This window comes from Sceloporus occidentalis, unplaced genomic scaffold (genome assembly GCF_023333645.1).
Source record: "Sceloporus occidentalis isolate IW3139 unplaced genomic scaffold, rSceOcc1.0.p SCAF_222, whole genome shotgun sequence".
Classification (NCBI taxonomy): domain Eukaryota; kingdom Metazoa; phylum Chordata; class Lepidosauria; order Squamata; family Phrynosomatidae; genus Sceloporus; species Sceloporus occidentalis.
Genome location: NW_028317202.1, coordinates 482,501 through 497,115, shown reverse-complemented (window position 1 = coordinate 497,115; position 14,615 = coordinate 482,501). Strand labels below are relative to the sequence as shown.

General features: G+C 39.2%; 1 protein-coding gene across 3 annotated transcripts in view; it reads right to left on the bottom strand.

The window, feature by feature from the left end:
• The window catches only part of LOC149276978 (copine-5-like), an 89,244-nt gene that overhangs the window by 48,988 nt on the left and 25,641 nt on the right, over nt 1–14,615 (bottom strand). Inside the window, exons 3-7 of one of the 3 annotated variants that reach the window (XM_089503178.1) lie at nt 13,933–13,979; nt 2,028–2,131; nt 1,140–1,179; nt 922–998; nt 670–729 (exon numbers count right to left, since the gene is read on the bottom strand). In XM_089503178.1, coding sequence (XP_089359304.1) covers nt 670–729; nt 922–998; nt 1,140–1,179; nt 2,028–2,131; nt 13,933–13,979 — 328 coding nt within the window. Of the gene's footprint in view, nt 1–669; nt 730–921; nt 1,002–1,139; nt 1,180–2,027; nt 2,132–13,932; nt 13,980–14,615 lie in introns of those variants that run through there. The other 2 variants (XM_089503179.1, XM_089503181.1) reach the window with 2 other exon arrangements.

The following is a 14,615-nucleotide window of genomic DNA, read 5'->3' as shown; positions in this document are numbered from 1 at the left end:
AGAGGGCTAAAAGGCATATCAGGGAGGCAGGGTGGCATATAGGGGGTTAAGCCATATCTGGGGGGAGTGGCATATAGGGGGTTAAAAGGCATATCAGGGAGGCAGAGTGGCATATCGGGGGTGTTAAAGGAATATATAGGGCAGAGTGACAAATAGGGGGTTAAAAGGCATGTCAAGGAGGTAGAGTGGCATATAGGGGGTTAAAAGGCATGTCAGGGAGGCAGAGTGGCATATAGGGTGTATAAGGCATTTCTGGGGGGCAGAGTGGCATATAAGGGGGTATAAGGCATATCTGGGGGGCAGATGTGTACAACTGGGGGCAGAGTGGCAAATAAAAGGAAATCAAAACCAAAAAAAATCTTTTTTTTCCATCATAGTTTTTATTAAAATGAAATAATTGTTTACATGTAAATTAATATTTACTAGTAAAAACATTTTTCCTATAGGGTAGTCTTATATACTTTTTTCCTAAATTAATATTCAAATTTTGGGGGGTCGTCTTATAATCAGGGTTGTCTTATAATTGGGCAAATACATATGTTCGAGCTAGCAAACCAAAGAAATACATTTTTACACCAAGTGATATTTTCCCAGGTTCAGAGTTGATATCTACCTAAATAAAATGATAGAAAACAATATTTTATATAAGAAAGCACAGTTATGTCTTACCCATTAGACATTGCTGGTACAGGCTTCCATGTCCTGGAATTGAGGACATTGTGTCCAATTCTATAGAGAAAAAAGGAATTTTTTTGATACTAGTACTTCATCCTTCTTCATTTAAAATTTATCACAGCTTTATTGTTGTCAGTTAATACTGAATCTTACATTACAGATCATTTCTTGTTAAGGTTGCATGGTTATATGTTGCGGTATTCTCATTATTAAAATAATCTAGAGTTATTGAAGGTAATGGCTTACATTAATGGTTTCTCTAAACGACTTCCAGGAGAACCAACAATCTCCCCCAATGTGCAGAAGCATTGACCAAGGAAATCCTGCTGAGGGATGATGCAGGCAAAGAGGAACAATGTAGAAAGAGAGTCAAGGAAGAATAACAGAAACAGTAAGAGAAAACAACATGTTTGTACATGGAAAATTCTGCTGTCAGACTGCACTAAAAATAAAAGGGGACTCACATGTTTAGAAAGGTCAGGGCTCTTTGAATCAACATCATATCTGGAAGAAGGACAGAAGTACAACAGTTTAAATAGGGAAATTTAACTTCATAATATAATTTTGCTCTGAGAAGAGGGTGCCCTCGGTTACTAAGGGAAATTATATATATATATATATATATATATATATATGGCCATTTGGTACTTGAAGCCTCTGGACCCTGTACGCTGCTTTCAATGGAGTGCTTAGAAGTTAATGTCATACCTGTTTCATTAATCTGAGCTTAACACAGCTCCTATATAGACCCTTTAAGTAAAATTCAGATAACCATTTCTAACTTATATCTGTTTTACATACAACTTTTTTGTTGTCTCTGTTTGTAGTGAATTAATCATTAGTTTCCCCTCGAATGAACAACAACTGAACAACAGCAACCTCTAACCCTAGCTGAACTGTAATAATTCATTTTTCACTGGACGTGCCTACTGAAAGACATGGGGTGGCACACTTGCATTTCAAGTATTTTCTAATTATTATATAGGAGCAAAATATATTTGATTGTCCATCAGAATGGAACTTAATTCCAGCAAGAGGTATATATATATATAGAGAGAGAGAGAGATATAGCTATAGATATAACAAAATAATAATAATAAATTGAACTAAAACTTTTAATAAAGATTAAAAAAAAAAATCAAAAGGATTGTTTCTACTCAGAATTATACAAATGTTACTTAGTTGCAAGAAGTAGCAACAGTCAAAGGTCTGTAATTTGAACCTTTAATGTAGCCATTGAGCGCTTTTCAATATACCGTACTGGAAGATCCTTAGGGGATCTTTTTATTTTATTTTGTTAAATTTTAGTTCAAATTATCCAAATTATTATGTAGAGTACAATCGTAACTCACAGGTCAAATCGCAGATTTTGCTTCTCCTCAAAGAAATAGTCCAAGATGAACTTTCGAACAAAATCCGGGTTAAGGGAATTATCGATCACCTCAGTACGTCCAAACTGTGTAAAATTAATAGATTATTAGTGATGTCATGACAATGACTGTTTATTAATGCAAAAATGATCATTGCATTGCTCTCTACTCTAGCATCAAATGGTTCTTTATATTATTTAAGACGCATCACATCTGGAATGAGAGGAGGAGGGCAATTAATCAGTGCCAAGTCCGGTAGACCTGGTCCCAAAAAGGCTGCACGAGAGGGCACCACCACCAGATGTGCCTACATCCCTACACCACCTCCAGAAAGTGGGGTCAGCGTCTGGGATTATCCTACCAACTCTACTAGGGGGAAATAGAATTTTTTATTTAGCATAAATTACAAAAAAAGAAAAACTTACATACAAAAAGTTTTAATGTAGCATAGTTTAAGGTATAGCAGGGGTTATTAAAGACAATAAGCTTTGTTTTTATTTATTTTGTTTATCTGTGCATCCCTGAATAATGGGTATTATTCTGAATTTGTGGCCCTTAAGGAGGGAAGGCGCATACTTTCCTTATAGGTAACACCAATTTATGTTTTATGCCACTGATTTAAAATGTAGCCTGTGCAATGGGTTTTCCAAAGCTATGCTAATTTTACCATAAGAGCCACAAATACTTACTGTTTTCCGTTAAATAAATTGCCCAATGATGCAACAATACAGAAAGCCAATATGGCAGGATTATAACCGTCAGGAGCCGCTCTTTGCTGGAGATCCTTATTCCTGCTCTCACCCGCAGCCACTCTTTTAAAGCAGGGTCACGTAATGCAGCTTACTGCACACCCGCCTGTCCAAGTCGGACTAGACCTGTTTAAATAATTTTGGACCTCTTCTGCCTGTAGCACACAACCTTTGTAATGGCCAAAGAAAGAGATTTTTATTTTAGGGGGTACGGTGAGACTACTGCTTGTCCCACTTCACGATATGTGATTTCGCACCCTATAGAAATAGGGTTGTAGACTTAGCAAGGAGATGGGGCTTTACAGACTTTTATGTGATTTTGTGACATACTGAAAGCTATTTATATAACTAAGAATTTTATGATTACAATTATACAATTTAACATGTTAACATATTTTTCTGCTGTTTATATAATCTAGTTTTGGTGGGTTTTTTCCACCCAAAACAATCATACCCAGAAACGATTTTAAGTTCCTAGACAGGGAGCCAAACAGCAGAGCATATGGTTTCTTCCCTACTGTATACATCTCTTTAGTCTTACAAAAGCCACTGTATCAAGCCTAGGGGTACCCTTAACATAAACCTAGAGCCAACCCTGAATAGTTCTACATATTTATACAGAAAACTATTTACAAAAGCATTGTTATACTGTATCTGACATGACTAAAGAATTATTTCTGGGCAAGGTCTAGGAATAATCATATTTTGTCTTATTCCTCAACTCTCTACAGATACTGTCCCCTGGGATACTAAACTCCAATTTCACCCTGTTAACATCTTAAGCTATATTTATCAAGGCAATGCTGAAACAGATCTGATGCAGATTACTATTTTTAGAGCAATCATTATTGAAATCAATGAAATGTTTGAGCTGATTACTTCATATCAACCTTAAAAAAAAAACTATACTTCAACAGATACACGCCTTATGGATGCTAGAAATAACAGTTTTTAGGTGAAGTGACGAATACAATTTAACTAATACTGAGGATACCTAGCAATATTCAGCCCGGGGAGGAGAACAGACAAAAGTGCCTAGTACTAAAATATCCCAAAAACATGGCAGGTGCAACGTCAACATGTTTATTAAATTATATAAAAGGAGATAAAAGGCCTTAATGACTGGCCGGGGACCCTGAGACTATGGACATAGGCTTGCCACTCACCAGGGATCTAGCCCACGGTGAGACCTTCACTCAGCTGCTTGTCTTAGTGCCCCCCGAACTAGCCACACCTCAGGCAGCTAAATTCTGCACAGATGACTCCCCTCAGGGACCCCCCGACCAGAACTAATTATCTTTACTTGAAACAAAAGAAAATGGAGAAGGATAACAAATCCTGGCGTGGCTTTATCTAAAGAGATCTGAAGTCAGTGAAGCTCTCCCTTTCATAATCTGATAAGCCCCTCCCCTTCCTATGTTTATTTTATTTTGCCGAACCCACACATATCTAAAGGTAGATAAAACTGTTTGATATTTCATGCCCAATCAAGCAGCCCTTTCATTAGCGCGGATCATGGGTTACTTTCTTAACTCGCCCCTAACACGCCTATCATGAACCTATGACTCTGTATATTAATTAATTCCCACACACTTAAGGAGATCAGTTAATCCCTTCTTCATTCCTCCATGATCTGAAATTTCTGCTTAAACTGTCAATCAGTGCCAGTAAAGTACCAATTAAATAAAATGGGAATACGTCCTGTCACTGGTTGACAGCTTAAACTCTGTATCTCACTGGGAGTATATAACATGCAGGGGAATTGGTTGAATGCATCCATGTACTTGCAAATAGGACTACATGAAAATATAAAGGGACCACGTACCATTCAAAGACAATTCACAGTAAGCTCAACCTACACTGCCAGATTACAATTACCTTGAAATTATTAAGAAACAGTTTTCTAATGCTACTTTTTTAATACTACCCACTAGTGGTGGGAAGTTCGGATCATTAAAGTGAATCGGATCATTTCGATTCGTTCACTGAAATGATCCGATTCATGATCCGGATCTTCGGATCACTCAGTGTGCCTGCACGGAGTTACTGTTTTCCAGTAACTCCATGCAGGCACACTAACGATTGGCCCCGCCCCTTTCATTATGAATCCTCCCCCCTGCCTCCAGTGATGTCAATGAAGGCAGAGAGTCGTTCAAAGATTCGGATCTTACAGGGATCCGAATCTTACAGTGATCCGGATCACTGTAAGATCCGGATCATTGTAAGATCCGGATCATTGTAAGATCCGGATCTTTGAACGACTCTCTGCCTTCATTGGCATTCTAATCATTCAGAGAATGTCACCATACTGTTATAAATAATACATTAATAATCACTGCCCTAAACACCTCATTAAGCATAACTGCCCCTAAATTAACACTAAAGACCCCATTAAGCATAACTGCCCCCAAATTAACCCTAAACACCTCATTAAGCATAACTGCCCCTAAATTAACACTAAAGACCCCATTAAGCATAGCTGCCCCTAAATTATCCCTAAACACCCCATTAAGCATAACTGCCCCCAAATTAACACTAAAGACCCCATCAACCATACCAATTTATTAGGTAATTTATCTGGAGTACATGCAATTAATTTAGGGGCAGTTATGGTTAATGGAGTATTTAGGGTTAATTTCAGGGGCCGTTATGGTTAATGGGGTCTTTAGGGTTAATTTCAGGGGCCGTTATGGTTAATGGGATCTTTACGGTTAATTTCAGGGGCAGTTATGGTTGATGGAGTATAAGGGTTAATTTTATGCTGATGACTGAGGGTTAATTTAATTAATTTAATAAAGTTAACTGTAGGTGCAGTTATAGGTAAAGGGGGGCAAACTCAGGGGAATCTAAATCCTGGGGGCAGTGTGAACATTATTAATGTATTTATTTATAAAAGTATGGTATCAGTAATATTCTCTGAATGATTCGAATCTCTGTAAGATTCGGATCCTTGTAAGATCCGGATCCCTGTAAGATTCGAATCATTCGACTCTTCGGATCATTCGACTCTTTGGATCATTCGACTCTTCGAACGACTCTCTGACTCTATGAGTCATCGTTCCTGTGTGAATTAATGAGCTGTAACCTGACCCCTGAGTCTGTGTCTGAATGCTCTGCAGATGACTCACAGCTCTAGGATCAGGTTACAGCTGCATGATTCACAGACTGAACCGCTACAAATGAATCGTTCAGTCTAGTGAACCGATTCATCCGGATCACTAAAAAGAACCGGATCAATGAACGATTCGTTCATGATCCGGACATCACTACTACCCACTGGCCTGTTCTAAGGTCACTAGCCCAGCCCACCTAACCTGCTCCCTACATTGTCTACCCTACTGTGCAATTACAGACTTTGTTGGTAACCCTGTTTTGGTCAGATATTTGTGTATATAATTTGTGATATAAGTAATTTGTGATGGGAGTGATATGTGATTGATAGGTATGTTGGAAGTGAGGTGTTATGTGTATAAGGCATGATGAGAGTGATGTGTGGAAGGTATGAGAGAGTGAGTTGTGATAGGTGTGATATGTGATGGATGTGAGGGAGTGAGGTGTTATGTGTGATGGGAGTGATGTATGATAGGTATAAGGGAAGGATGTCAGCGATGTGTAATGGTAGTCAGGATGGCTTATGGTGAGTGTGTGTGTTGTAGTGCGTATATTATTTAACAACGGCTACGTCAAGCCTGTCAATCCTGGGCTACAAATGGGGAGCTCCAATTGGTCCAAGGATGTTATGTTCCAAAAAGCGCCTTGATCCGTCATCGGGACCCTGAGCAACAGTGTTGAGCATCCCCCGGAATATTCAGCAGGGTAGCCAGGCCAGAGTTCCAGAGCCGTGGCTGGGTAAACCCCGGTTCTAAGGATAGGTAATAAAACCAGGTTTCCCAAATGCGCTCCCTCTCTGTAATAACCTTCAATTGTGACTCATCGCAAGTCCAGTATAACCCCAAAAGAGCAACGTGGCAGGGCAACAGAGGTACCTAGCGACACCAAATATTCCAAATGCTGGTGGTATCACGTGGTTCCTAGCAGTTTCATGGATTTGCAGCTAGGTCCTGTTCAGGCGCATGGAGACCAGATTGGGTTTTCCGGTCACCCTATTTTCCCACAAGGTGCCTAAGACAGAAGAGGGGACTGGGCACGCAGGCAAGGAGTCTCCCCAGCAATCCATTAGTGACCCCTCCCAAATTCAAACCTACCCCCATGTGTCCTCAGCCTCAGGGGGTTATCGTGACACCAGTAAAATTCCTCATGTATCTAAAATTAATTCTCCAAATGCGAGACTACTGGTACAGCATTTAAGTATCTTCTTCTATAAGGACAACACCTGGCACCATGAAGAAAGTGGTTACAACAGCAACCAAAGACGCACTGGGATAGAACAACCACTTTGTAACGTAGTCAATTAAGGACTACTCACAAACTGGCAAGAGATGAATCTGAAGTTAAACCATCAGCCAATGGCTTCCGTATGCAAAGCTGTGGTAACATACAGTTTGTCACTTGCCACCTGTCCTCTAGTTATTTTGAGTTACATGTATATCGCCATACCACAGAAAGAAGCAAAGACCATTTAACAAATATTTTAGCATCCTACATTTAAAGCATTTAATTCTTATTGCAAATTTTGTTTGCTTGATCAATTTCTGTGCTAAAGATCCTTCCCAAACATACAGTTATTGTCAAAGAAAATATGAAAAACAAACATTTTGGTATAGGTACATGAAATTTAAAAAGTTACCCCAAAAATATGATCGATCAATACATTTTATATTTTGGCGAGTCAGCCTGGAAGAAGCAAGTGATTATGTTACATAAGTTTAAGTTATTATAAACTTATACTACTTATTACATTTTTCTGCACATATAAACACATAGCACGTCAACTTCTCTCTACTATCTGCATGCTTTTTCCACTAAACCCCATGCCGCTCTGCCCCTTTCATATAGAGTCATCTAGTACCCCATGCCATTTCCAGGACATATCTACTTGCTCTTCTCTGTCTACTACTACTGTATGCAGATTTGTCTTTTCACTTCTTATTTAACACACATCACTGTACGGTCTCCCCGCGCTGAAAGCTACAACCCAGCACCGCACGTGATTTTCTCTGTGACCCACTTTCATGCCCTCTTGGCTATTCTGCGCTCTGGGTCTTCGCACCACTTGTTTCCTGAAGATGATTTGGTTCCATCTGCCTAAAGGGAATGAAACATCCCCCTAGCTCTTGTATATATTTGTCTATTCTGTTTCAGACTACTATTTATCCTCATCCTGCACATCTTCTTCTCTGTCTAACACACCATTGTGCTTACAAAAATCATACTCATTATGTGCATGAGTATGTATGTAGCTTTGTTTATTTCACCTATTACACAGACTGAACCCCCATGAGACACATATTACCTTTAGTAAGGTACAGCTTAAAAAACCTAGAATCATACAGGGGTTACACATCGTGTTTAGAGGATGGCATGACACTCTCCGATATGATGTATAATCACCATGAGTTCCATTATAGTGAAATGCAAGATGCTTTTGTTATGTAAGTGTCACATTTGGTATGGTGCAACGAAAAGAATACTGGAATGTACATATTGGATATCAATGTGTTAGAGGACTGGCCCGGCATAGGTCTACACTATGAAGACAATGAACATTAACTCTGCGTATAAAAGAAACAGAAGCAACAAAGGAATCTTGTGAGTAGCTGAAGGTATTATGGAGTCACTGCCATAGACATATTATGTTTTATTCTTTTTTTAACTTTCCTCTAATTATTGGGTGGAGGTAGTAGGGAATTTTTAGTCTCACTTAACCTACTACCTATTCTTCTGTCCACAAAGCTTCCACTCATGTCTTTTTGTTTCCTCCCTTCTTTGATTTTTCCCCCCTTGTTATCCACCCCTTTCTTTCTCTTCTATTCTGTATCGTATTGTTCCCTCACCCTCCATTCATACCATCTTTCCTCACTACTTAACTAGCTCCCTCTCTGTATTCACCCTTTTTTTCTGTCATCTCTAAATTCTGACACATCCATTTTGACTGTGTCAGGCTTCCCAATGATCTGACACTTCAGTTTGTGATTTTGGAAAACCGTCTCTGAGCTGCAGTGACAGAGTGACAGCAAAGGAGGAACAGATACGACAGCGTCGAGCTAATAGGGCAGCTCTCCTATAGCAGCAAGAACGGTCTGTGCTGTGTATATATATACTGCGTATCTATCCTGTGATAACGAACGTATTACTCCAAGTGATTATGCAGAAGACTTTTAAATTAATAATGAACTTGCAGTGCTGCATTACCTTCTATCTAACGTTCATACTAAGCATTGAGCAGGACACAGATTTCCCTGGGTATCTTCATATGCACCAAGAACCTTATAATCAGAACCGGAAATAAGGTTTCTAGCATCCTAAGCAAACTTAGGTAAACCCCCCCCCCCCCCCCCCCGGAATGAATTTGCTTGCTAAGAGAGTGAGGAAAAAAGAGCCCCTTACCCGCTAAGTGTCCTATATGGTAAAACCAACCATGCTTCCAGTAGAAAACATATTAATTATTGACTAAAAATGAAGCACTCATGTATAGAAATTATAAGTGGCTATGCACATGTGACGCCCATACAGCCATAAATGCTTTTGATTGTAAAGTGAAATGATAAGATATGCTAGCCAGTGTGACTGGTCTGCATGGCTACCGGTATATACAGTAATATTATATTATATATTATAATTATATTGGGCTGCATAATGATGGCGGCCAGTTGAACTCGGAAAATGAACAAGCTATTCCTAATCCTGTGTTATATATTCCACTAGATATATTGTGAATTATATTGTATAGGAACACTTTCCCTTTAAACAATGCTGCCTATTTGATCACAAACCTGCGGCATTTTACAATAACATGGAAACGGATAATCTATCTAATGTGCAGGCTGTAATATCAGCGATCCTAATGGCCTTACAGACAGGTTTCAAAGGGAGATCTTTCATTATGTTGAAGATAATTATTTTTTACCATTAAATACGGCCTCAAGTAGAATAGCTTACGGTTTAATATTGGACTGCAACTCCTGATCTGTTAATGCACCGTACCAAATGTACCAAACCAGATTTTGCTTGCCTCAATTCACACAAGTATTAAAACCACATAATGCACTAGTATGCCATTCCTCCTCATTTGGTTTGGTGCATGAAACATCTGCCCATTCATATTTATGACACATGGCTTTTTTGTACTAATAAGATAACTGAACATATACCAATACTACCAAATATTAAAATGGAATAACAGAGGGTCACACGTTATTTGTTTAAATTCACCATTTAGTAACAGCTGTATACGCTACCAATAATAAAATTTCACCCCACAATGCAGTTTAAACTTGAAATTGTATTACTAGGCTTTTAACATATTGCAGCAGGCATCCAATATTATTGCTACTGTATTTATAAGCAACTGACATCAATTATGGCGTCATAATATAGTCACATTATTAAATTAGCCACTGCTGGTGTCAGTGGGCGGTCCCGCTGACATCATAGGACATATGCTATTGTTGGAGGGGAAGTGGGCAGAAGTTTTCCTGTAGTGACCCCCCCTGTAGTGACCCACAAGAGGAGTGCTTGACTCAGGGTCTCTGGGCAAAACCAGAAGTTCCAGCTATAAGGACATGGTTTGATGAGTTTGGTGTAGAGGAACTTGAGTGGCCTGCACAGAGCCCAGACCTTAATCCCACTGAACACCCTTTTGGCTGAATGGACACAAATTCCCACAGACACTCCAAAATCTTGTGGAAAGTCTTTCCAGAAGAGTGGAGGCTATTACAGCTGCAAAGGGGAGGGGGCAACTCCATATTAATGTCCATGGTTTTGGAATGGGATGTCCAACAAGCTCATATAGATGTGATGGTCAGGTGTCCCCATACTTTTGATCATCTAGTATACTGCTGTCCCCAAAACCCTTGAGCCGACCGTGACTAGAATATTGAAAGGAAGAATTTGGTAAAGGTTATTGATTAACTGGCGTATAAGGGATTGCAAGCTTTCAAGACTATCTAGCTCTCTTAGACTGGAAAGCTTGCAATCCATTACACACCAGTTAGCCAATAAAGGTACCATGTATACCAAATTCTTTCCCTCTTTCTATTGAATATTAAACCACATCCTATTTTGTTCTACTTGTATACTATTCCTGTTTGTGTGCACAAAACAGCTACACAGCTTCTGGTCTCACAATCGGCCACAAGACAACAATTGGTCTGACTGTATATTGCACGTTGGTCTAGCGCATGATTAAAAAGCTTTCAATCGATTGTACAGATTAGATTGCTGTAATTGGTACGGAACAATAGGGAAATCTGATAGATCACTGAGAATTTAAAATGTGCATGCCCACATTAAGTTGCAGAAATTTGTCTTCGCACATACACATCTTAGTCAGATTTTTTTTTTCTGGTGCAAAAGAAGCTTGGAATTTATTCTTCCTAATGTGATCCTTTAAGGTAGCTGCCCTGTTATTTTAGTGGATATGTTATTCTGGTTCACAAAGTATGAATTGTAGCAAATCCGTGGCCTTGTCAGGATCAACGTTAAAGCACTGATGTAGGAAACCAGCACTAAAGTACAATTTATAAATAGCAATATATATTTTTTTATTTTCAAAAATCAAGGATACCAAATAAACTCCACATACTTTGTCTGCAAGCTTCAGGTTTAGCATTCCTGAAGAGAGGACTGTTACCCCAAAAATGACAGACACAGACTTTGAAATGAGAAAGGCCATAGCACTTATATATTTGTCAGCAACTAACTGTGACCCAACGTTATTATTCAAGCAGAAAACAGTGTAAACTTCCCCCACAGTTGGGGTATATTCAACTGCCACGGGGGTACACACCCTCAACTTTTATCAACCCTGTGTTATTCTTAAACTGACCAACACTGGTCCGACTCAAGGGAGACCTTCCAACTTGTTGGCGTGTACCAATTCTTCCCACAAGCCGTAAGCTGCACCAGCAGGTGGCATGAATACTACCACCCAGCCTTCCTTTGGAACTCTGCCTGCAAGAAAAGGCCCAGAACATCCACCATAACCAGCGGAGGGCCCCATGCAGCAATATGTGCAGGGGCCCTCCACCGCTGCCCTGTCATAAATCTCAAAGACTATTTCCTCCCAACTATAGCCAAACCATTTGACCTGAATATTATTTGCGTCAAAATCCAGCTGTGTTTCACTCCAGAATGTGAACAACTCTTAAAGCACATTAAAATAAGTGAGGCCTAATTTAGGACCAGAATCTGAATACCCTACACGTCTAGCATCATCTGACAAACTCTCCCAGGCAGCCTCTGAAACTGACCGTATTCTAAACTAGTGAGATGCAAAGGGGGGATGCAACACACCCACCACCAAATACAATTGAGTGAACTGTAATCATGACAAGAATAAAAAAAAGCAGACACTCTGTCTGAGGCCACAACTCCAAAAATTCTGACAGGCACATTACGGGGCAGAGAGGGAACCAGACAAAAGTCCCAGAGTAATTGTAAGGCCCTTCTCCAGTTGGTCTTTTTTTGATCTAAAGAAAAAACTGAGCTCACTAATCCTCATTGCTCTAAAAAAGGCTAGAAAAAAAGCTAACTTTAACAATACTGCGACTCACATATGTCTCTAAGCTTTACACAAAGTGTCCGCTTGCCCATCCACTGGAATGACAAAGCCGAAATAAACTTGAGACCGATATCCCAAGGCCAAAAGACTTGCTCAGGTACCAAAACAAGGAGAAGACCTTTTTCTCGCTGGATGTCAGAGCTTCCTTTGACCCTAAACATATACTGTATTGGCCCGATTATAGGCCGTACTTTTTTCCCCCTAATTTAAATCTTTAAAGTCGTGGTTTGGCCTATAATCGGGGTTTAGTGCATGGGTGCGCAATTCGTATCGGACTATGCCCGGGATATGCACTTCCGGCCGAAGGGAAGGTGTTTATTTTTTTTTTCCATTTAGCCCTGCTGGCAGCTGGTGAATGTCCGCGCGATGCACACAGACAACCTGAGTGCCAACGTGATGTGACGTTCCAGCGCATCGTCATAGAACCCCCGCGGAAGGGAATGCATAGGTAAGTCTGGGGGGGGGCAGAGTCGCATATGGGGGACAGAGGGATATCAGGAGAGCAGAGTGGCATTTCTGGGGGGGAGAGTGGCACATCTGGGGGGCAGAGTGGCATATCTGGGGAGCAGCGTGGCATATATGGGAGCAGATTGGCATATCTGGGGAGCAGAATGGCATATCTAGGAAGCAGAATGGCATATCTAGGGAGCAGAGTGGCATATCCGCGGGGGGGGGCAGAGTGGCATATCGGGGGCTTAAAAAGGCTATTGGTTGTCCAACTTTCTGTTTGTATATAGAGCTGCAACAACTAATCGAATTATATTATATATTAGTGAATGTTTTAGCCCCCTGTGGTTAATTTACTTTTTGTTTTGACTATTGTGTTAACCAAGGAAGTAGGTGAATGAATGTTTTTGTCAAAAGTAATGGAAAACTAAGTTCACTTCAATCTGATCAAAGTATATTAACTGATTTATCTTATAATTTATTTTACACTTGGTAGGAGTTCAATTGCTGGAGAACATTGTGTATTCCAATGCTACACAGGAAGCTAGTTTTCTAGAAATAATATTGCGTCCCCATGGATGGATGGATCATTAGTTGTGGCTGTCTGCAGCAGCTGGAATTGGTATCTGTGGTTGTCAGTGAATTACTGTCTGTGCCAGTTTCATCTGAGCTGGTCTGCTTCGCTGATTTGTATAATACAAATTTCATCATTTGCTTTCATAAAAGAAAAGCAATATAAATGAGCCCAGGGGGATACTACTCGATCACTTGATATATTTATCTCTTGCTACACTTAAAGAGAAATTTTCATTTAAAACAAACTTTACTTTTTTCATTAAACATTTATGAAAAACTATGAATGTGTGTTTTTGTATTAGATTTTCAACTACGAATTAGATGTTCTGATTTTCCAACAGTGATATTCTTTTTTTCCCAATAACTTTTAGAAAAAAAAATGATTTTGATGATTTTTAATTCCATTACATACAGTCCTAACATTTGGACTCACCTCTCTCCATTGCTTACTCTCTACACCTTGAGTGTACATGACACACACTGGAAGAAAACAGAGTAAAAAGGTTACAAATCTGGTATGTATAATAAATCGTAAAAGACTACATTTCCAACTTTTAACTGCCAAATTCTAGATTGCAGCCACTAAAAAAAGCTACATTATAAGAAAAAGGCCATAAAAAGCCTATAATTAATTAGTCACCTCTATTACAAAAATAACATACCAGACAAAGCTAAAATAAACATGACCCTATATATATACCAATGGCAATGTATCCTTTCAGTCAGAATCCAATTTTAATAACATAAAAAATCCTACTCTACAATAATACAATAGTAAATTTACTTACATTTATAATGTTATAATGTATCAAATGTGCATATTTACTGTTTTAGAATAAGATACAAACTTAACCCCTTCAATCCCGGAGTAATTTTGCCATTTTTGCGCTGTCGGTTCAGCGATGATTCTCTTTTACTGTGAATAGTGTACCCATATAAACTATATATTGTTTTTTCAAGGAGAGATAGAGCTTTCTTTTGATACCATAGTTGGATGATTAGCTGAAAATTTAGAATTAGAAATTTAGTAAAAACTAGCAAAAATTAGAAAAAAACATCTGTGTTTTTTTCATTTTCCCTCTGAATCCTCACTAAATTAGGTAAAGAGACAGAAAA